Source organism: Rhinatrema bivittatum, chromosome 1 (assembly GCF_901001135.1).
Source record: "Rhinatrema bivittatum chromosome 1, aRhiBiv1.1, whole genome shotgun sequence".
NCBI lineage: Eukaryota > Metazoa > Chordata > Amphibia > Gymnophiona > Rhinatrematidae > Rhinatrema > Rhinatrema bivittatum.
The window spans coordinates 616,508,867-616,532,982 of NC_042615.1; the positions used below are offsets into that span (position 1 = coordinate 616,508,867).

At 43.2% G+C, this 24,116-nt stretch overlaps 1 protein-coding gene and 1 long non-coding RNA gene across 2 annotated transcripts in view; one reads left to right on the plus strand and one right to left on the minus strand.

Annotated features, from left to right (window-relative positions):
* The window catches only part of LOC115073098, a 130,776-nt gene that overhangs the window by 63,274 nt on the left and 43,386 nt on the right, over positions 1-24,116 (minus strand). The gene's annotated exons all lie outside the window — the stretch shown is intronic.
* CDO1 (cysteine dioxygenase type 1) overlaps positions 1-24,116 on the plus strand; it is a 72,929-nt gene that overhangs the window by 26,969 nt on the left and 21,844 nt on the right. Inside the window, exons 2-4 of the mRNA XM_029571254.1 lie at positions 11,570-11,647; positions 20,208-20,365; positions 22,617-22,786. Of these exons, the coding sequence (XP_029427114.1) occupies positions 11,570-11,647; positions 20,208-20,365; positions 22,617-22,786 (406 nt within the window). The remainder of the gene's footprint in view (positions 1-11,569; positions 11,648-20,207; positions 20,366-22,616; positions 22,787-24,116) is intronic.

Genomic DNA, 24,116 nt, shown 5'->3' on the forward strand with positions numbered 1-24,116 from the left:
GAGCAGACATGGTTATAACACTAACAGTGAGCATTATCTGGACAGTTATGGAGAGCAGTGGCAGGAGCGCAGTTGAGGGGTCAGGTAAAAGAGATGGAGAGAGCTGGTATTGGTTTGGGTTTTGGGAATAAGTATGCTCATCCACTCAGAGTAGTAGAGAGCAAGGGAGGAAGATATTTATTTATTTGAATATTTATCATCCACCTATATCAAAATTGTGCCCAGGTAACTGGACAGATGCCATGGGCCAATTGGTCTTTATTTGCCTTCATTTTACTTTAGTGCGATATAACTTTGTGAAAAATGGATAGGCTGGTTTTACTCCATTGCACACATGACAAGTAATTCTGATTTTCCTAGGGAAGGCAAACTGTATCTCCATGTATGTAATGGGATAAAACCAGGACTAGTGTGGCCTGTCCTTTTTAAACACAGAGTTAATTGTCTACTCCACCTATTAAGAGGCAAGATATATTTTAGATATTTTATTTTTAGATATTTTATTTTAGATATTTTTTTTATTTTCATTCTCTGTATTTACTATTTTAAATGAATTTTATTTTCAATTTGTATTGTTTATTTGCATTTTTTTTATTGCTTTTCCTTTATTAAGTCTTTGTATTTTTTAATTGTACACCATCTAGATTGTCTACAGATTGACAGTATATAAAAGAAATAAATAAGATAAATAAATATTAAAAGATGGATAGAACAGGTGTTCATAGCACCTGGTGGAAGGGAATTTCAGCTGTTGTTCAATTGTGACAACTCGGGGCCAGACTTAGGGTTCACATTAATGGGGTTCCAGAGGGAATGGCTGGGCTGAGTTGGGAGAGGGATAGAAAAATTGGGTAAAAAGAGTCAGTAGTTGCAAATGAAGTCTAATTGCACTGCAGCCCAACAGACTCAGTGGTTGCAAATGAAGGCAAATGGCATTGTAGTCCAACAGAGGCCAGTTAAGACTGAGCTAGAAGCTCAAAGGAACAAGTGGAAAGTGCTGGTAAAAATAAAGAAGATGATTAGAAAAGGGAAAGTGGTAAAGAAAAAAAATTAGAGAGAAATGAGAGGATGCAGAAAAAAACAGAAACTGAATGAGGAGAATGGAGAAAAATATGCAGAAATTATATTTGGGTGAAAGAAAAATAAGGAAAGACGTGACAAGGCTTTGTCATGTGACATGTGTTTGAGAGAAAAGCTCACACAATGCAGCCTTTCTTCCAGTTGTTTTGCTCTCATCCCCTTTGCTGGCTTCCTAGACTAACTGCTTTTTATGAATGGCATGAGGCGGTACAACCTGAGATTTAGCATCCTAGACACTGGAGAACTTAAAGTTACTCTTACAAAAGAGGAAAATTGTGGAAAAGTCCAGGAGAAAGGGCACACACTGAGAAGCAATGCATTTTGTGTAGGGTAAAATTAGTCGCAAGAACTCGCTTTTGTCTCTTAAAAGTATGATATGTTTATTAAGTGGCCCTTTTAAATGGAATATAAATCTGGTAAATGCAAGTTCTATAAGAGGAAAAAGGCCAGGGATTCTGATTATGGACAACAAGCTGGCCTTGATGTGTATTACAGAATTCTTGTCTATGGAGTCCAATGCACTTATTTTTCCTAGCTTTGCCCTGCTGGTTTCTTGGCTTACCAAAAATCCAGAATAGAGAAGCAGGAAAGTGGAATATCGTTTATTTTTCACAACTCTAGTGAGTTACAAATGCCTCCTCTTCATCAACCAAATGGCTCTGAATGTCTGCTGCTGTGACAGGCCGATACAGTAAGGAGCGGTAGGAAGAGCTGCGTTAGTGCCGGGCGCACCCGCGGTTGCCGCACGCACAGTCCAGCTCACCTACCGCTCGATACTGTATTTAAATAGCTTGCAAATGCAAGCTGCGTCCAAGAAGCGTCCGTGAAGCGTTAGGCCCGCGCAACCCATTTTACTGTATAGAGCGCTATACAGTATCCTGGGTGCGCGGGCCTAACGCTTCACGGACACGCTGGTACCTGTCATTTCAAATGTCATTTAAAATGACAGGTACCAGGAAGTGGACGGTTCTCCTACACTGGGGATTGCCAGTCCTCTCTCCCCTCCTCCCGAAGCAAGGCACAGGGAGGGGGGGAGAGCGACTTACTTTTCTTGCAGCCCTCCTCCGGAGATGGACCGCGGCTCCCCTGCCTCCCGGGGGGCAGCCGGCGGCAAAAGCGGCTTCCATTGGTCCCCCGCGCAGGTCCCGGTTCTCCTGGCTCTCGATGATGTTCCAGCAGGTACTCCACGGTGCGGTTCGGGATCTCGGCTCCAATGGCTAGAGCCAGCGAAGCGCATGACGTAACGGCGCAAGCGAAGCGAGCGTGCTTTCATTGGCTTGAGCGCCCAAATTGACGGGCGCTCAAGCCAATGAAAGCACATGGACGGGCGGGCGTGACGTCACAGCGTGTGTCACGCCGCCCGTCCATGTGCTTTCATTGGCTTGAGTGTGACATCACGGCATGCGTCACGCCCGCCCGTCCATGTGCTTTCATTGGCTTGAGCGCCCGTCAATTTGGGCGCTCAAGCCAATGAAAGCACGCTCGCTTCGCTTGCGCCGTTACGTCAGGAGCTTCGCTGGCTCTAGCCATTGGAGCTGAGAGCCCGAACTGCGCCGCGGAGTACCTGCTGGAACATCATCGAGAGCCAGGAGAACCGGGACCTGCACAGGGGACCAATGGAAGCCGCTTTCGCCGCCGGCTGCCCCCTCCGGAGGATGGCAGAGAAGGCTGAAAGGGCTGAAAAAGCAACAAAAGGTAAGTTGGTACATGTCGAGTTGCTTCGGGAGGAGGGGATTTTAGGTTTTTAGGTTTCCCTTTGGGGGAAAGTTTGCCGTCTACCCTTACCCCTGCCTCTAACGCAGGGGTAGGGGTAGGCAGTAAATTAGCAGGTTAAACGCGTGGCAAAACTGCAGGTTAAAAAAGCGATAGTCGGGGCGCGCGTTACTGTATGGGAGGGAATAGCTAATTTGATCGTTTACATCTGATATACATGCCGCGGGCGGAAGGGGTTACCCGGTGATTTAAAGAGGTGGTAAGAATGGGTTAAAGGGGATAGTGTATCGCGGGTTGGACTAACGCGGCCGAAAAGTGAGTAGAAAGCAGGTTAGAAGCAGGGTAACCGTGGCTGCACTTTACTGTATTGACCTGTCAATTAGGGAAAACAAACTGCCTTGCTATCCTTGTGGTTTACAGAGCACCATATGACCTAGCATTTTCTCTGTCAGATGTTCAAGACTTGATTGTTGTCGTCTCCATGGAATTCCCCAGACTACTTGATTTGGAGGACCCATGGAGATACAGATTTTACTGACTGTCCCAGGCTATGTTACTTGTAATTTCCGTTGCTTTTGTTCCATGTAAACCGAGGTGATGTTTCGACTAACATCGGTATAGAAGACTTTTTAAATAAATAAATAAATAAATAAATAAATAAATGTTATCTGCTACCCATATTGCTGGCCATATGCTAGAGGTCTCACTTGGCCTTCAAGTGGTCTAATCATCATTTAATATATTTCATACCTGTAACCAGCTCTGGATTTGTTAGTAGGCATCCATTATACCTGTGCCTAGGCCAGCAAACATTTAATGGCAGCAGGTTGGCTAAGATGTTCTGGCTTTCAGCTCTGCTGAATCTCATTCAACAGAGAACTGCCCTCTGCTACCCTGTAACAAACATTTACAGAAGGTGAGGGGCAGGGGTGAAACACCAAAAATGCCTAGGGGCAGCAAAATCCTAAATCTGTCCCTGCTTGTAACCCCTGCTCCGGTTGATGAGCCTAGAGGACAGGGGCACAGGGGTTCCAGGGCTACTTCTTTACTTTCTCTCACAGTCCCACAAGCCCTGAAGTATGATTCTTTCCAATTGGGGGGGGGGGGGGGAGGAATCAACCCTCCAAGGCCCAAGGTATTGGGGTGACTCTCAGTGCTTCTATCATGGGGATGCTGCAGTAAGGAATATGAGTGCCAACAAAATACTCTGGAGTCTCAAGTTGAATGTCCAAAATAAATCTTTACTGCAGAACGTCTTAAATGGCAGAAATTGCACATTGCACATTGGATCTTGGCATAAACAGCTTGAAATCACAGTTCTCCAATTTTCTATCTGTGCAAGTGTCTCGCTTGGGCCAGAGAAAACTCTCACCCTCCAGGGCTTGGAAAGGCAAGGCTTCCCAGATGGACAGAGGTGTCCTGGGGTGGAAAAAACTCCTCTTTCAAAAATACTGATGGACAAAAATACAAGGTATCAGTCTCTGCACAAACTCACCAGGTGAAGACTCCAGATGGGAGCCTCAAAGTGTAATAAACGTTCTTACTCATAGGGGTAGATTTGAAAAGAAGCGCGCGTGGCCCACATGTGCGCGCGCTACCCGGCATGCACACATGTATGCCCGATTTTATAACATGCGCACGCAGACGCGCACATGTTATAAAATCGGGGGTCGGTGCATGCAAGGGGGTGCACAATTATGCACCTTGCGCTCGCCGAACCGCTCTACCTTCCCCCTAACCTGACCTTCCCACCCCTTCCCCTAACCTTTCTCCCCCCCAGCCCTACTCTAACCCCCCTGTCCTTTGTCTTACCTTTTGCACCTGCCTCCTTTTTAAAATAGGCCCGGTGCACGTAAGTTTTTAAAAATCCGGCCCATAGTTTTCATTTTCAGATGACACATAGGATCTTTCTTGTGAAATGTCCAAGTAGCAGGGAACAAACTGCTCTCTTGGTTTTCCCCACTTAAGGGCAGGAAGAGTGGCAGCAAAACTTCCCCTCAAAACACAAGGCAGGAGGAGAAGGAGGAGAAGGAGTGAGAGAAACAGCTTGAGGGGAAGCCGGAGACGCCAGAAGCCATTTATATTACCTTGAGCTGTTTTTCCTTGCCGGTGAGGGTAAAGGACTTTCGGAGCCCCGCCGAAGTGAGAACACGACTGGCTGACGTCATCCATCGGGGACTATAAGAACGCCCCACCCCCAGCTGATTTCGAGGAGAAGGAGGAGAAGGAGTGAGAGAAACAGCTTGAGGGGAAGCCGGAGACGCCAGAAGCCATTTATATTACCTTGAGCTGTTTTTCCTTGCCGGTGAGGGTAAAGGACTTTCGGAGCCCCGCCGAAGTGAGAACACGACTGGCTGACGTCATCCATCGGGGACTATAAGAACGCCCCACCCCCAGCTGATTTCGAGGAGAAGGAGGAGAAGGAGTGAGAGAAACAGCTTGAGGGGAAGCCGGAGACGCCAGAAGCCATTTATATTACCTTGAGCTGTTTTTCCTTGCCGGTGAGGGTAAAGGACTTTCGGAGCCCCGCCGAAGTGAGAACACGACTGGCTGACGTCATCCATCGGGGACTATAAGAACGCCCCACCCCCAGCTGATTTCGAGGAGAAGGAGGAGAAGGAGTGAGAGAAACAGCTTGAGGGGAAGCCGGAGACGCCAGAAGCCATTTATATTACCTTGAGCTGTTTTTCCTTGCCGGTGAGGGTAAAGGACTTTCGGAGCCCCGCCGAAGTGAGAACACGACTGGCTGACGTCATCCATCGGGGACTATAAGAACGCCCCACCCCCAGCTGATTTCGAGGAGAAGGAGGAGAAGGAGTGAGAGAAACAGCTTGAGGGGAAGCCGGAGACGCCAGAAGCCATTTATATTACCTTGAGCTGTTTTTCCTTGCCGGTGAGGGTAAAGGACTTTCGGAGCCCCGCCGAAGTGAGAACACGACTGGCTGACGTCATCCATCGGGGACTATAAGAACGCCCCACCCACGGCGCGCAGTCGACGTTAGGCGCGCGTCGCCCAAGCCGCGCGCGCCCCTTAGGCGCGCGCGGCTTTGAATTTGATCAAAGACAGAGAATCGAGAGCTGAATGATAGTTACCTACCAGTGTGAGTAATAAGTTATTTTTCTTTGACTTGCATATCTTATCTCCTAAGCCCCTTCTCCTCCATCTTGAAGCAGTATCCACTACAATTTATCTGAAGGACTGAAAGACTTGCCATTCTAAAATATTACTCATCTTAATCGATGCCTCATTCTAAGAGGAAAGGGAGGTTAAGGGAGATGGCGGCAGCAACTCCAGTGACCACCCCAACCCAAGTGAAATTAGACAAGTTTTTCAAAATTGCTTTAGAACAAACTCCCGAGGGAAGCGCTGCAAGTCACACAGAGGAGCCTGGTAGTGACATGCTTGCTTCACCAATATCTTTAAGTCCGGGAGCACCGATAACCCCTTCACCTCCCGGTCAAGGAAATCTGGGAGTGTTGAATGGTTCTCCTAGTACACATCTAGATGTGTCTGAAACTGGGAGGATAGACTCTACTATATTGTTTCCTATGACAAAGTTAGATAAACCAAATGTTATAACATTGGAATCGGTTTGGACAGCAATTATGTCTTTAGAAAGTGCAATAACAAAATTAACAACTATAACCTTGCAGATGAATAATAGAGTTGCAATAAATGAGGAGTTGATAAAAAAGCATGGTGTAAGATTAGTAGAGATAGATCAAAAAGTAATTCAATTACAAAAGATACAAGCTAATCTAATTCAAGAGGACAAGGTTCAGAATAGAAATCTAGAAAAATTAGATAATGAAGCAAGGTATTTGAACCTGAGGGTTAACAATTTTCCTCTAATCAGATTTTCAACACTACAGGATCAGTTTAAAAAATACATGATAGATGTATTACAAATACCAAGAGAGGCTTCCCCTCCAATTTCTAAAATATACTATTTGAAGTCAACCAATTTACTGGAGGAACAAGCATCTCTTTTAGATGTATCTCAATTATTAGAATCATCAAATGATGAACCTATAGAAAAGAAAGGAATAGTTCTTGTTAAGTTTGTTTTCCCATCGGATAGGGATACAGTTTTGAGGTTGTTCCTTAGAAATAGAATGAAAAGATTTTACGATCATCAGATATGGATATTTCCCGACCTCACGAGGGTAACTCAAGTTAGGAGAAAACAGTTTCTTGAGTTGAAAACACTTGCTGACCAATTAGGTATTCAAATGTTACTTAGATACCCATGCAAATGTTTAATTCGTTATGAAAATAACAAATATGTGTATTTTGAACCTGAAGAGTTAAAAACATTTTTGGAAGCAAAAAGGTTAATAGGGAATAATTAGAGAGTTTAATTATTGGTATAAAATAGAGAAGCAATACCTTCAGTTTGTAATTTATGTTAATTTCCTTATGCTCTAGTGATGGTGATGGTTGGATATCTGCCTGATTTCCTATTAATTAGGATAATGTTGCTATAGAATTATATGGGTTGTAAGATATTCATTTGGTTGTAATTGTTATATAAGGTTGTCAATAGAAATCCGTAATGTTATTTTGACATTGTATGTCATGATATTTTGTAAATCAATAAAATATAAATATTAAAAAAAAAAAAAAAAAACACAAGGCAATATCTTCAGAAAAAGCAAAGATTCTCCTACAGCGATTCACCTCTGATCCATCCACTCTGTGAGATGGAGAGCAGCAGAATATTCTCTACCTCCTGCTCTAACCTAGCCAGGGACTTCCCAAAAATCTTCTGAGCTAGAGGTACTAAGGCTCTCTCAGAAAAAATTCTCAAATGATAAGTCCAAAATCCCTTAAGTAAGCCCTGGGACTGGCACCAGAAAGGTACTTGCCCCCTTTCTCCTCAGTGGAGAATTCCAAACTGTGAGGGAGTATACAGGAAATTCCCTCAGAACACCTTAAGGGACTGACCACAGCTCTCTGGCCCAGTCCTCCTTAAGCAGCAGTCCTGCAAGGGATTCTGGGTGAAGGCAGGCTCCCCTCACCATACTATAAGGATTCAGAGCCCAGAAGGGTTAGAGAGGACCCAGGAACCCAGTCTATGTAAAGATCTGCTATGTTTGATGTTTGAGTGCTACCAGAACTGCAATGTGAGATGCATGGGATAAATACAGGGGTCTCTAAGGAAGTGATGAGAATTATAATGCTAGATTAATTGGATGTATAGGCAGACAGTATAGGCCATATGGTCATTTCTGCCATAATGTTTCTATTATTTTCTGTTTTGCTTTTCACTGTAAATAAAATTGCACATAAGGAAACAGCTGGAGTCTGCCTCCTTATTCTTCCTGGTTGTTTCCCAAGCTGCTATTGCCCAAGCTATCACATATAGTGGCAGCAATGGGACAGAAGACCACAGCAACAGAAAATAAACCCAACCCTTACAGAATCTTTCTCTTTTTTCCTGGGGCCTCCCAGTTTCACTTGTCCAACATAAGTTACAACAGGCCAAGAGGGCTAGCCCTGCCTGTGCAATCAGGGTTCAAGCAATCAATAAGGGCAAGACAAGCCAGAAGGGTTTTTGTCTTTCTTTCCCTCTCCTTCCTCTGGAGAGAGGCAAAGTTTGGAGGCAGTTGGAAAAGCAGGGGCGATAGAGCAGGTGGTACAACTCCTTGCAGCAGGGCAGAAATAACTGCAGAAAGCTGTACACTAATTCACCAAACTCTGCCCGAACCCTCTCTCTCTCACTCTCTCTGGACTCCTAGGCACTCCACCTGGAATTCTTCTCCTTCAACTCTCACCTCTTGGTACCGTCTCAGTGGAAGACAGGTCCTAATGAGCCCCTCGGTGGGAGAGAGCTCTAAGACTACCAGGCCTCCAGGGCTTGGAATCCTCAACTCTTTGCAATCCACCCAAGACGACCTCCCACCCACCCCACCCCTTACTCACGTGGGGACAGGGGGGTTTATACTAATGGGGAGTAGTGCTCCTTCTTAGCTCATGACACTGCCTTGACATTACCAAAGGACAGAGTCTGTTGAGAACCCAGATTCATACTGAGAGCATTATGTTGCTTAGTTGTAATAACTGTTCTAGCATGGTCCTATTTTGTGGAATATTCCAGGTTAGGCATGATAATTCACTAGGCCTATACAGTTTAGATTCTTTTATGAAAAACTTTTCCCATAATTATAAAATGAGAATAAACTTTGATTATTCAGGTAATTTTTCTATGGTACTTAAATTAATTTGTATAGTAAAAACTTGATTTTGAAGATTAATGGCTGCTCCACTTGCACAAAATCCCTTCTAGCCTCCTATGCCAGCTTAGCATTTTGTACATAGGAAGGGACATTTTCAAAAGGACTGCTTGGGTAGAGTAACGGTGCTTTAGAAAACTATGCAACCCATCCACATGTAAAATTACGAATATAGACACTCTACCCCCTTACTTTTATGCACAAACAGGAGCTGCATTACAGGGGGCGTGGACACTGGGTGGCTTTGGACATACACGGATATTTTTTGATTGTAAAAAGTAAGAGGTAGATTTTAAAAGCCTTGTGCGCACAAAAATGGTCAAATATGCACTGTGCGGGAGCTACGCAAGTTTGTAGGTGTACAGTGAACATGAGAGAGAGCAAGAGACTCTTTGTAAGACTCAGCCTGACACTCAATATATGCACCATTGTAAGGGGAGCATTTTGATTCGGGGTGAGTTTTCAGGAGGTGGGTTGGGGTTTGGGTAGTGGTGTTATAGACACATTCAGATGTATTCATTGTAAAATTGGCATCATTAAACATTTTAGACCTTAGAAGTGATGAAAATTCTAACAAAAGGAATTGATTTGTACACTGCAGTCTCTGCTAGCTGCATTGTACAAATCAACTCCTTTTCATCGCTTATAAGGTCTAAAATTCTTTAAATGATGTCAGTTTTACAATGAATACCCTCAAACTCACCCCGAATCAAAGTGCCCCCCTTACAATGGTGCAGATATTGAGTGTCAAGCTGAGCCTTATAAAGAGTCTCTCTTTCACTCTCTTTTTTTTCTCTCTCTGCCGTGCCCCCCCCCCCCATGTGAAGAGTATTTTAAAACCTACTTGTATACTTTATAAAATTGCTCATTTATGGACTCAAGCATGGTCCGTTTAAAATCTACCAGAGAGTGTGAAAAAATAGAAGTAATTGTATGTGTAAAGTTTTGCTGAAACAATTTTCATAACAAACTTACGTATGTAAATCCACTTTGAAAATTGATGTACCTTATGTATATATTTTCTAGGGATATGCATTCATCCTGTTTCGGCCACCCCGAAAAACAAAGGAAATTCCCCCTAAATTTCATTTTCGGGGTTAGCGCGCACTAACTCCACATTAATGCGTGCTAACCCGAAATTGAAATTCAGGGTGGCCGGAAAAAAAAGGCCCGAACCGCGGGAAACCGAAATTTCCCGCAGCGGGCTAACGAAAGCTGAACTGAAAGGTTCGGTCGAAGCACATCCCTAATATTTTCTAACCTACGCGCAATGTTACAAAATTATCCCCTTAAAATACTCAGATTTTGTTTTATTAAAAACTATATAATGTAATCTTATTTGATACATCACTTATAGCTCTGAGACTTTTTTTTATTATACCTCTGACTGAGAGTAATCTTATACAGTAAGAAAAAAAGTCAGCCTATCTTTTTCCATGTCTTGCCATTCCACAGTCTCCATTTGTTGGAGAGGATGGCTTATGTAACTCTGTCATTGTGATGTCATGTTACTATTACCGAGCAGGATTCTGGAACATGGAACTGCCCAGCATTAAATGTTCCAGAATCCTCAGGAAAACAACAATCCTCATCGATGAGAGTGGAGACGATCTGTGCTGTGTGCAGCTAAATGTATATGGCACCGTTGATGAACGGAACTGATAGATTTTTAAGCACGATTGATGCTAACTGAGCCCCTGAGGCAGCCACTTTATGTGGCGAAACTCGGCCAGAGTCGGGCAGTTTTTCATGTCTCCACCAATAAAGAATTGAAAAAGGCTTCTTTGTGGCATCCCTTCTTGTTGTTTTCCTTCGGTTCTACTGGATCGCCTACCTTGTTGTTTTTTGGGTCCAGAATCCTCAGGAACAGAGTCTTGTTCAGATAGACTTTTCATTTTGTGTATCCTCAGGGTTAGATTTTATGAAGTTGGGCGCGCGCGCACATGGACACCCAATTTTATAACATGCGCGTGCTGGTGCGCACATCTTATAAAATTGGGGGTCGGCGTGCACAAGGGGGTGCACAATTGTGCAATTTGCATCTGCTGACACCTGTGGCCTTCCCCCGTTCCCTCCCAGGCCGCTCCAAAATCAGAGCGGCCTGGGAGGGAACTTCCCAACACCCTAACCTAACCTCCCTTCCCCTTCCCTTAACCCTCCCTTCCCCTAGCCCTCACCTAGACCCCTCCCCTACTTTTATTTTACCTGTTGCGTGCGCCGGCAGCCTGCAGGTACGCGATCCCCCGGCACAGCGGCAAATGGCCACTGTGCCGGGAGCCTCTGACCCCTCCCCACCCCGCCCCACCCCTTTTTCAAAGCCCCGGGACATACGTGCGTCGCCGGGCCTTTCTAAAATAGGCCCGGCGCGCATAACCCCACCTACGTGCGTAAATCCAATGAATTTACACGCGTAGGCTTTTTAAAATCCGGCCCTCAGCTTTTCGATTCACAGATCTACAAGGCTGTACTCAGGAAGCACTAACTGGCAAACAGAGAAATACCTTTGATGGATCACATAAATGCATGTCTTGTCTTTTAGGTACACCCGAAATCTTGTAGATGAAGGAAATGGAAAGTTTAATTTGATGATATTATGCTGGGGTGAAGGTCATGGCAGGTAATGTATCCAGCTACATTATCTTATCAGAGCACTAAATAAAACCAAATAAATTATAGTTGTGTGCATTCTGGTGATTAGCTCAAATACCAGAAGTGAAAGACGGCATAGACTTCCCTATACAGGCAGTGCAAATATTTCTGTGATGGTAAAACATTTTGGTGCCATTTTGCCCTTGAATGGATTGTAAGCAAGGCTTGTGCTTAAGTTGATTCTGAAGTACTGTAATGTTATTTACCAATATTAGTGATCTGGAGAAAAAAAATAAAGCACCATATGGCCAAGTCTGCAAATGATACCTAACTGTGCTCTGTTGTAAACAGAGTGATATAGACACCCTAGCAAATGGGAAGAGAAATGGCAGATGATATTTAATGTGATTTAATGGGACAAGTGTCAAGATATGGACTTAGACAACAATCGGTAGATGCTGCTTTACTTTGAAAAGGATTATGTTTGCTAACCCAGTCCAGGAAAATGATCTGGATGTATTGGTTTAGAATAAAGTGGGAATAAGCATGCAAAGCCAAGCAGCAACTGCTAAAGTGGAACTCTTATTGCTGGGCATTAAACAAGGGAAAGAGGAGGGGAACACAGGGAACAATTAGACAAAGACCACCTGTATTTTCATTTTGAAACTTGCCATGGGTACAAAGTCTGTGCTATCACTTGCACCTGCTTTTTCTGTGGATAGATTTTTTGCTGAAAAAACACACATGCATAGATTTGAAAATGCCATGTATGTGCAACCTAAACATGTCCCCCAGGAATGCCTTTTCTCAATACAGCTAAAAGTGTTAACAGCAATATGTGGGTAAATTGTCAAAGGAGTTACGCATGTAAAATTAGCCTGTAACACGGTAAGTAGCTTGTACTCGTGTACACACTATTTTATAAACATCAGACATACGCGCGTAGTTTTGCTTTCACAGGCACATTTACATGCACAAAAAAGAGGCAATCTAGGGGTATTCCAAGGCGGGGCTAAGAGTTACATGCATAAGTTGCTATTTTATAAGAGACTTATGCAAGTACATGCAGCAACTTATTCACGCAATTATACATCTGCTACTTATTTCATGCAATTGATATCAGAGTCATCTGTGGTCTCCAATTGGTGAGATGGGAGATCTGGGGGAACTGGGGGATGTTCAGGGTGACAAACTAGGAGGGACTCAATGACATGGAGAAGGACTGAGTGAACTGGTGGAGGTATCAGCAAACTGGTAATTTCAATTACACACACATTTTAAAAAATATACTGACTTCCATGTATAAATCAGGGGTGTATATACGAGTAAGTTATATTTTTTTGTTTGGAAAATATTCATGTGTATATTTATAAAATAGGTCAGATAAGTACACACTTTCTTTGCATTGCAAATAATATATAAGCAAACATATGTGTATATGTTGGGGATAGAATGTGTGTATTTTATAATGTGTGTACCCAATGCAAGTACCACAAATACTTGTGTATAAGTCGAGAAATTTATGCCAGAAAATAAGGCCCAAAAAGCTGGCTCGACTTATACACACACACTATAGTTGTGCACAGAGGGTTTTTTTGTGCCCGTTTCATTTTCGGATTGGGGGTGGGTCATTTCTGTCCGTCCCCCCCCATATAAGAATTTTTTTTGTCAAAATTTTTTTTGTCAAAATTTTGTTTAAAAAAAACACCTCCAAAACTGCCCCAACTCTTCAAATTTAATTAAATATAAAGCCCCCCACTGGACCACCAGGCCCCACTGGGGGGGACCACTGGGGCCCCCCACTGGACCACCAGGCACTTTGGGTGAGTCTTGGGGGGGTCAGGAGGGTGGGGTACTTTATATTTAATTAAATTTGAAGGGTTGGGGTAGGTTTTGGGGGTTTTAAATTCTTATTTTCCTGATCACTCATTTTAAACCTTGACTTATACATGGGCCAATAGATTTCAATAGATTTCAGTCTCAAAATCGCCCTTTGACTTATACATGAGATCGACTTATACACAAGTATATATGGTATATTATAAAATACTGTAGTAGATCTCCGCACAGCTATATACATATACATATATGGGACCATGCGGAGTTGTTTGAAAGGTATCCTCATAGACTTTTAGCCACAAGAGAAAGGGCAGCTTTCAGGTAGCTGACTAACGAAGGCAAAATACTTATTACTTGGCTAAATTGCTTTGAAAATTATCCAAAAAGATGTTATTCTTCCACTATATAAAACCTCCATCAAGGCACAGTTGAAGTACCTGTAGGTAAGAATTAGGAAGACCTAAGAAACAGGGCATTACAGTGGTCCAAAGAAGATAGTACCAGAGATTGTATAATAGTATGAAAGTCAGAGTAACAGCTTTAAAGGAAGTAGTAAATGAAGTTTATAATAAGACAACTGCACTAGTTTGGCAATCCACTGGTCTCAGCAGATTACAATACAACATACACATTCAATAATAGTTAATTAACAGCAAACAACCACAAAATTGCATTAGTTGCTACACAGTATACCTCTCACTCCCCAATGGAAAAATCTCAGGCCAAAACTAAAATACACTCTCAACATAATCCAATGAAAAAAAATAAGATTTAAGAAGCTTTCTAAAATGAAGGAAATCTGTTTCAGTGCACAACTCATCAGGAAGTCTATTCCATAAAGGACTCGCTACATGAAAAATATTTCCTAAGCGCTGACAATCATACTTGACTGAGAGGTGGAATCTAAGCAAAGATTGTGAAGAGGAATGAAGACTCTGAATTAGTTTATATCTCCGAATTGTTGAAGTCAAACAAGAGGGAGCCTGTCATGAAGAGCTTTGAAAACCCAAATTAGTGTTTCGAACTTTACCCGCCAGCTAATAGGAAGCCAATGCAATCTGGCCAAGACTGGTGAAATATGGTCCCGCAGTAGTGTTTCAGCAATAAGGCGAACCATAGAATTTTGTATAAGCTGAAGTACCTGTAGGTGAGAATTAAGAATACCTAAGAACAGGGTATTACAGTAGTCCAAAATTGTGTAACGTATAAAAGTTGAAGTAGCAAAGTAACGGCTTTAAAGGAAGTAGTAAACAAAGCTTATAATAAGACAACTGCACTAGTTTGGCAATATGGAGTTGCTTGGACAAGGAGTCTGTTGCGTCCATCGGTGCTAGACAGCTTCACCCCATTTGCCTCACTTTGTTCATGGCTCCTCCCGCATTTCTAGGGAAAATGGCTGCCGCCGTGTCTACAAGCCGACCTCTCCGGCGTCCCTGGAATGACTATGGTGCTGCCTCCCGCCATGCTCCTCCTAAGGGCCTACTAGGGTACGTGCGTGCACGCCACCCACGTCTTTATTCCAGCAATGGTGCGAACCTCAGGGGCATTCCCCTCTACTGACGTCACACCATCCGGGTATATAGCCTGTACTATGTTGCTAGCTCATTGAGTTAGCAAGGACTTGGCCTCGGCCGGTCTATGCTACTCTGCTGCTTCTGTGCTGCCACTGGAAGTTCTCTCTCTGCCCTTCGGGGTAATTGCTAACCTGGGTACCCGCTCCTCGGGGGACCTCTGCTTTATTTCAGGTGCCTTACAGGGATCAGGTACTCACTCCTTGAGGGTCAGCTCTCCCAGCCTCAGTACCTGTACCATCTTCTTCAACCCGGTGGAATCGCATACCTACAGCAACCATCTAGTGAGTAATCTAATTCTCAGTCTATCTCATCCACAGTACTGCCTTACTGGGAAACCTACACCAGAATCCCCCATACTAACGGGGTGAGAAGGGTCTCCTCTGCCAAGAGTCCTGAGACTGCTACATCCAGACTACCTCACTACTGCCACCTCTGGTGGTATACTTCAAGCTGTATAATAAAGAATTAACTCTGTGTTTGTGCGACCTGCGTTTAGCCCAGTAGTGTGGCGCCTCATGGGGCTCCTCCCTGTGGGTGTGGTCATCTGTCACAGTACCCGTGAATCCACCCAAACACCGCTTAACCATATCAGAATCTATGACTACACACAAATTACGTGCAATCAACTGAATTGGGATGGCATATCCTTCAAAAGAGAAATGTGATGGAAATTCCTCCAGCCGCCACCGAGATAAGAGTACAATTTCCATTTTCTTAACATTAAGGGACAGCCTATTATTCTGCAACCATTCCTTTATTCTTATCATACACATTGATAATTTTTCCAGTGCTAAAGTAAAAGAAGAAATAGGGAGAAAAACTGTTCACGTATAATTTGAACGAAACATCCAGATCAAAAAGGATCAAACAGAGAGGGGCCAAATAGATATTAAAGAGAGTCGGAGAGAGAGAAGAACCCTGTAGAACACCAGTAATAAGAGGGTATAAAGCAGACAAGCTATCCCCAATTGTCACTTGATAATGCTGATAAGAAAGAAACGAAGAGAACCAAGAATGAACTTTAGCCCGAATAAATACCAAGCGCTTCAAAGTGGCTGAGCAATAACTCATGATTGAGAGTGTCAAAAGCTGAGAAGAAGTCCAATAGAATGAGAAAGTATTTTGTATCTGAGTCAAAGCCCTGACAGATTGTATCAAAACTAGACAGCAGTAGCAACTCTGTATTATGCCCTGGACAAAAGCCGAATTGTGAGCTGACCAGAAAGTTGTTATCTTCCAGAAATTCCTGAAGTTGAGTATGAACAACCTTTTCAATAATTCTTGAAAGAAGTGGCAAAGAAGAAATTGGGTGATAGTTCCAAAGCCCTTTGGATTAGCTGTTCCTTGATGCCCAAATTGGGCGATAGTTCCAAAGCCCTTTCGATTAGCTGTTCCTTGATGCCCAAATAACTTATTTTACTTCAGATAAATGATGTAATTATCCGAATAGATTCAGAGATTAGATATCTAGATGTCTATCTTGACATCAATCTCTCCCTGAAAGCTCATGTAAAAGCCTCTACTTGTATTGCTTTCTATAAACTTAAACTACTTAGGCCTGGATTTATCAAAATGCGAAAATATCACATGTGATAGGAAAAGGGGTGTGTTTTATGGTAATAGGCATTTTATCGCAAAGTGCACTAATACTGGTGGGCCATTTTTAGTAGGTTTGAAACTCCCAAAGAGCCAGCCTTGCTATGAGTGAGTGAGAGAGAGAGAGAGAGCACCTAGCCATAACGCCCTCACACTAGATAGGTATTTATATCTCTATTAGGGATGTGCAGCAGGAATGGATTTGTCTGATTCGGTATTCGTATTCGTCGGGACCCAAATCTGTTGCATCCAATTTCGGGGGACCCCGATTCGTCCATTAGTTACATATGGGATTTGTTTCCCATTAAAGTTGAGAAAAAAACCCATCCCGACCCTTTAAATTTAATTAACTACAACCTCCCACTCTCCTGACCTCCCCAAGACTTGCCAAAGGTCCCTGGTGGTCCAGCGGGAGTCCTGGAGCGATCTCCTGCACTTGGTCCGTCGGCTGCCGGTATTCAAAATGGCGCCGATAGCCTTTGCCCTTACTATGTCACAGGGACTACAGGTGCCATTGGTCGGCCCCGTCACATGGTAGGAGCACAAGATGGTGCCGGCTGTCCATTGCTCAGTACAGCTCCTACTAGGTGGGCTTCCCACAGAGATATAAATACCTATCTAGTGTGAGGGCATTATGGCTAGGCACTCATTCTCTCTCCCTCTCTCGCTCATGAAAAAGGTGTAGTTAAAATCAGCATTAAAGCTGTGCAATAGGGCCTCGCAAAACTGTGAGCCAACTCCTCTTTTTCAGATTTGCATTGCACCATGCGTTATGGTGCTATCGTATGCGTTAAAGGCGCTTAACGCATGCGAAAATGCCATAATGTGATTTGATAAATGACCCCCTTAGAGGCTTAAAATCACTGTTATATCCCAGTGACTTTCAGAATGTCATACAGACTTGCATAATTTCTCAACTATTTTAATACAATTTGCTTTATCGGAGTCTTCCAAAATCTCTATAAAAGATTCTTCAATTTGCCCAAAATACTACTGCTCAGGTCATCACCAGTACATCCTATTGTGATCATATCACCCCTGTTTTGCTTGCTTTTCACTAGCTCCCAAATGGCTGGCAAACTCAATTTAAGATTTTTACTTTGTCTTTAAATCACTACATCAGATTGTTCTTGACAGCATTCATGCTATTGTTGAGAATCCAGTGGATTCCTATTAAGAGGAATGCATTTTCTTTATAGAGGGAACCGACTTAGCAATATTGTGTGGTTTAGCTCCTGAATGTGAGAACTTGAGATGGTGAGATCCTTGCCCACCTAAACTCCTGCCATCATCTTAAATTATGACATTTTATTTGACCCTCCTAGGGATAGCATGTCTCTTTGCTGCTTCCTTCTGATTTATTTTTCTAGGGAAGGACTCTGGGGTCTCTAGGATTAAGACCTAGGTTACATGAAGAGGACAGGATGCTTTTCCCTATTTTTGTCATGGTTGGGGAGGCGGTTTTTCCACCCTTCCTGCCTGTTGTTTGGCTTTCCTTTTTTTTTTTTAGAATTATCTTTTCAATTCTATTTGAGTATCCTAGGGCCAAGGGACAAGGTTATCTACCATCTGGAGGATGTGCTGTCTCCTACAGAGAGAGAAGCTCAGGACCATCTGTCCTCATGGAGAAAATCTACATTTATTCCCAGGGCGAAGGATTAAGAGGAGTGAGAAGACCAGTGGCACCACTCAGGTGTATCTACAACCATCTCAATGAGATCACCAAAGTAGGAGAGGAGCATAAAGATATTTCCCAGGTATGAACAAATGGAAGGAGGAGAATATGGAGTAACTGCAGGAAAGATATGACAAATGGAACTTGAAACTAGCAACTAAATTGGATCAAAATCCTATCCATCTGCAACTGGGAGGAAGCTTACAAAATCTCCCTCAATGATTGGCATGGAGAAGGAAGTGGCTTAAAATACTGAATAACCTTACTGGAAGCATAACTTCACAAATCTATTGGAGATCTGAAGCTGTAACAAGGATTCTCTAAATATTAAGAGATATAAGGAATCTGTTGATCAACATTTTCATCCATGATCAGTAAAAGCTTAAGTTGGAAACCATATCAGCTACCAATATATTCATTTGTGCTGTTTACAATCAACTTTACAGTATGATTACAAACTTTAACAATTTACAGGGCCTAGAAGAGTAATTTTCCCCCATCAGGGAATTCTGTACACTTAGAATAAATTAACATCAGGAGAGGATTGTAACAGTGTTTGAGGTGTAGTCCTTGGGATCTTGCAAGGGCTTACAGTATGATATCCTTATATACTGTTACAAGATCCTTATGATCTCAAGGGACAATGCTTCTAGAGATCTTTACTGCTAAGGCTGTTCACCTTATGAATACACAATCATGAACATTTATGGATGCTGTCCCATATTATGGAATAAGTTACTATTTGAATTGCAACTTTTATATTAGTTTTTAACTTTTTATATGAAAGTAAAGGCTTTTTGTTTGAACAGGCCTTGTCGTCATACACTGTTTAATGTTACTGTCTCTTGTTTACTACTGCATTATGGGGCAGATTTTAAAAGCCTATGTGCATAAATCCAGGCAGATTTATGCGCATGGGGGAGGGTTACGCATACCGGGGCTTGAAAAATGGGCGGGACAGGGGCGGGGCGGTCCGGGGCGTGGCCAGAGGTCTCCGCACGGCCGCTGGACTGGGGATCGCGTGCTGGCACTCGGCCGGTGCATGCAACCTACGCCTGCCCAGAGGCAGGCGCAACTTATAAAATAAAGGCTGGGGGGGGGGGGGCTGAAGGAAAGTTCCCTCCAAGGCCGCTCCAATTTTGGAGTGGCCTCAGAGGTAATAGAGAAAGCCATCGGGGCTCAACTAGGGCTCGGCGCACACAAGGTGCACTAGTGTGCACTCCCTTGCGTGCGCCAACCCCGGACTTTATAACATGCGCGCGCATGTTATAAAATCGGGCGTACATTTGTACGCGCCGGGTAGCGCGCACAAATGTACCCCGCGTATGTAGGTTTTAAAATCCATCCCTATGTGTTGACGATTTTGTTTTACTGAGCTGATTTATGTATTTATTTATTTATGTTTTTCATATACCATCATTCCATGTGAGAATGTACATGGATGTGTATGTGATGTGTATGTACTTATGTTGTATTCCATTGAGGACAAGTTGTTTAGATCTTCGGATTATAAATGTTTCAAAAAATAAATTAAATTAATTTAAAATAAGTTTTAATTACATTCACTGAATACAATAAGCCTGGTTTTATGCATGTAAGCTATTTTGCTGAGAGAAAATAATAAACCCTTAATCAGAGCTAGGGTAGTGTTCCCCTCACACTCCTCTCCTGTAGGTTAAGGGTGTCCACACTCCTCTCCTGAAAGTTAAGGGAGTCCACGATTTCTCCAACTATTCGCTATCTGCAGGGGAGCACTGGGAAGAGCCTAACAGGAGTGTTACCCCTATGCAACAGACAATGAGTTTTCTGTTTCTTGATTTTTCTATTCAAATGATACATGCATGTCCTTTCTGTGACTTGGTGTCTGCATGGTATTGACCTGATTCGTCATTCTTCCTATGTAGCAGTATCCATGATCACACAGACTCACATTGCTTCCTGAAGATGCTGCAGGGAAACCTAAAGGAGACATTGTTTGAGTGGCCCGACAGAAAAATTAATGGCGAGATGCTCAAAAAATCAGAGCGGGTTTTGAAGGAGAATCAGTGCGCTTATATCAATGGTAAGCTGTCTCTTATTTATTTAAATCATTTCTGTACCGCATGCTCCCATGGTGTTCCTTCATCTTGTCTGTTTAAAATCTCATAAGGTTGAATATATTTTGTGGAAAAAAGGGTCTCGTAGTTAAATTTACTCATAAGCAGAGCTAAACGTGTGTTGCTTTTGCTTACTTTCCTTACTCAGTTGTTATGTAGTACATTTGTGGTCAAAAGAATGCCACCATTGTTCAAAACACATTGAGGATAGCAAAACATATTTCTACACTTTGCCATACTGTGTGCCATTTTGCCAAAAGCTAGAAAAAGGTGAGGAAAAATGTCTGCTTAAGAGACTGAAAAGAAAATATGAAACATTGCAGCAAAAAACAAACAGTACAAAAGTCAGTTTTTTGACTAGAACCATAGCTAAATATACTTTGCAACAACTAGACATGCTTGTTTTTAATTTACAGGGATTGTAATTATTGATTAGGCACAAGTCAAAAATCAGTCTGCTTACTGGTTCCAATAAAGATCTACAGGAGAAATAACTTTATAAGCCCACTCAGAAAACAAAAAGCTTTTTCTTGGCTTTAAGAGCATTCTCCCAAGTCCTCCGCATCCTAACCCTGCCGTTTTCCACCAAGAAAATAAAAATTGTAAAAAACAATGGCATTATAAGGGGGTAATTTTACAACAGGCCATATAAATTTGTGGGCTATTATATACGGTACATAATTACACCAGTTTACAAAATAAACTTAACATGTGTAAGTTTGCTTTGAAAATTACCCCAGCAAAACAACCTGCACAATATTATATCTGCTATTTGGAGTGGAAAACCCCAACACAATGACCTGCACACAGTCACATCTGCTATTTGGTGCACGTAGTTTTGCCATGCAAATTTGCATTCTCTGTGCGCTCATTTCTGCTGAATCTGGCTAAGAACCAGCGCTTACCTGCTTGTTTCCAGGGTGACTAAACGACAGCATATTCCCTGTCCTCACTGCCCCCAGACTGCCAGTCCTGACCCAGACCTGCATTGGGATGTACTCCCGCTTCATTGCAATGGCATGTGAGAGCAAGGACTAACCCTCTGCTCCAGGTCCTGCCCCCTCTCGGCTTCTATGTAGCAGAGGGGGGGGGGGGGGGGTGGACAGTGCCTGTGAGTGCAGGATTAGTCCCTTTGCTGGTGCACTCACTGAATCAGGGGAGCACGTTGTTGAAGTGGAGGTCAAGGGTAGGAGAGCACAGCAAGGCTTGCAGGGGAGGGGGCAGGCGAGGGAACACAGCAAAGGGAGTGGGGGGGGGGGGGGGGCGTGATGCCGGCACTAACAGTCCCTAGGGGTGGCACCTGCCCAAATCTATCTCCGATTACTTAGATCTCAGGTTTTGTCAATTCATTATTATAAATGTTCTGAAGGTTACAAAAGAACATAAGATGTGCCATACTGGGTCAGCCCAAGGGTCCATCAAGCCCAGCATTCTGTCTCCAACAGTGGCCAATCCAAGTCGCAAGTCCCTGGCAAGTACCCAGACATTAAATAGATCCCATGCTGCTAATGCCGGCCACAAGCAGTGGCTGTTCCCTATTGATTAATAGCAGTTTATGGACTTTAACTGATTCAGCGTGTTCACATTTGATCTATGTCATAAACTATAGTTGAGATTGTACCTTAAGGTGAATTATTTAGTGTCTTCATTGCAAAAACCATTAATCACGAAAAGAATACATGGAAGAACCATCAAATATGGAGAACAGGTCTGAAGAACCATTGCAAATGTCCTGTGGATGCCAGATGATTTATCTATTCCAAAACTGAATACACTTTTTTTTTATGATGTAAGAGCTTGGTGTTCAGGTAGAAGAATGATAGCAATAAATTTTATGGTGCCCTCTATTGTGAATAAATTACTTCCGAGTATGTGCTTTTTGGGATCTGCCGGATACTTGTAACCTGAACTGGCCACTGTCAGAGACAGGATGCAGAGTACAGTGGACCTCGGCATGGCGTTATCTTATGTTCTCATGTAATCTTTTGACAAAAGAAGATAGTCTAACTTTTTTAAATGCACATTTTACAATTTCATTATTCATTCTATTACTATTGAGGTCTGTTCCATGCATTTGAATGCAAGTCATTGGATTTTATTCCTTTTTGAATGACTTTCACCTTAGCCTGCTGACAACCATTCTTTACTTATTATCTGGTATTAAATGGGCTGCTAATTAATTTTACCCTTGTGTCTTTGCCCTTCTCAATTATTCAGACTCCATTGGCCTGCACCGAGTGGAAAACTCTAGTCATACAGAGTCTGCAGTGAGCCTTCATTTATACATTCCAGCCTTTGATACTTGTAATACCTTTGATCAAAGAACAGGACATAAAAGTAAAGTGAAAATGACATTCTGGAGCAAGTTTGGAAACAGGACTCCCTTTGTGAGTATACGAGAACTACCATGTGTTTTCTCATTTATTTTGAATTGTATTTTCTTTTTGCTTAATGGGTCCTGATATCCAAATTATGGTATAATAACCTGAACTCTAAACTCTGACCTGATAGTAATATACGGATCAAGCTTTGTCATGGTGGTAGTCAGGGACTACAATGAATGAATGCTTGAACCATGAGGGTTCCATTTTCAAAAGAGTTTCTTCAGTTCTGTGAATATGGCCAAGATCTTCTGAAAGCAGAAGCCCAAGTTTTATTTAGTCAAAGCCAGGGAATGTAATTTTCAAAGCCACTTTCCTAGGTAAAATGATGCTTTACCTGTGGAAATGACCTGTTACAAAATTGCCAGTCCAATATGCAGGTAAACATGCCACATAAAGGGGTAGATTTTAAAAGGGTTACGCACATAAGTTATGCACATAACCCTTTAAAACCCCCCTGTGCGCACCGAGCCTATTTTGCATAGGCTCCGCGGCGCGCGTAAGTCCTGGGGCTTTGCTAGGGGGGCGTGTCGGGGGGCGGCGTGACATTTGGGGCATTCCGGGGGGGTGTGGTGCCGGCCCGGGAGCGTTTCGGGGGCGTGGCCGAGGCCTCCGAAATCGCTCCTGGGCCGGGGGAATCGCACGGCGGCGGCCAATTGGCGCGAGCGAATTACGCCTGCCTGGAGCAGGCGTAACTTTCACGATAAAGGTAGGGGGTGTAGATAGGGCTGGGGTGGGGGGTTTGGTAGGGGAAGGGAGGAGAAAGTGGGGGGAGGCCGGAGGGAACGGGCAGCGAGCGCAGGGCTCGGCGCGCGCAAGGTGCACAAATGTGCACCCCCTTGCGCGTGCCGACCCCGGATTTTATAAGATACGCGCGGCTACGTGCGTATCTTATAAAATACGGCATGCTTTTGTTTGTGCCTGGTGCGCGAACAAAAGTATGCGCGGGCGTACAATTATAAAATCTACCCCACAGTTTGTATGTGCATAAGTTTATCCGCAGTGAGCAGAGACATTCCCTGGGTGGGATTTGGAATTACAGGCATGCGTTTGCATTTTCAAAGGTATGTACATAATTCCCCCCCCCCCCCAAAAAAAATAAATCTGTGCACAAATTAGTAAGTGTAATTGTGTGTATGTGTGAAGATTTGGTAGGATAATTTTCAAAGTGAACTTATACACTTACGTTCGCTTTGAGAACTGGTGAATTATATGCATAGTTTTTATTTAAAATGTATGCAGGGTGTTACAAATGTAGCGGATACTCTATCTGGTGCTTTATCCTTAAAGCACTAGGTCCGGGTTTGAGTCGAGACAGGAAGGAAATATTATCATC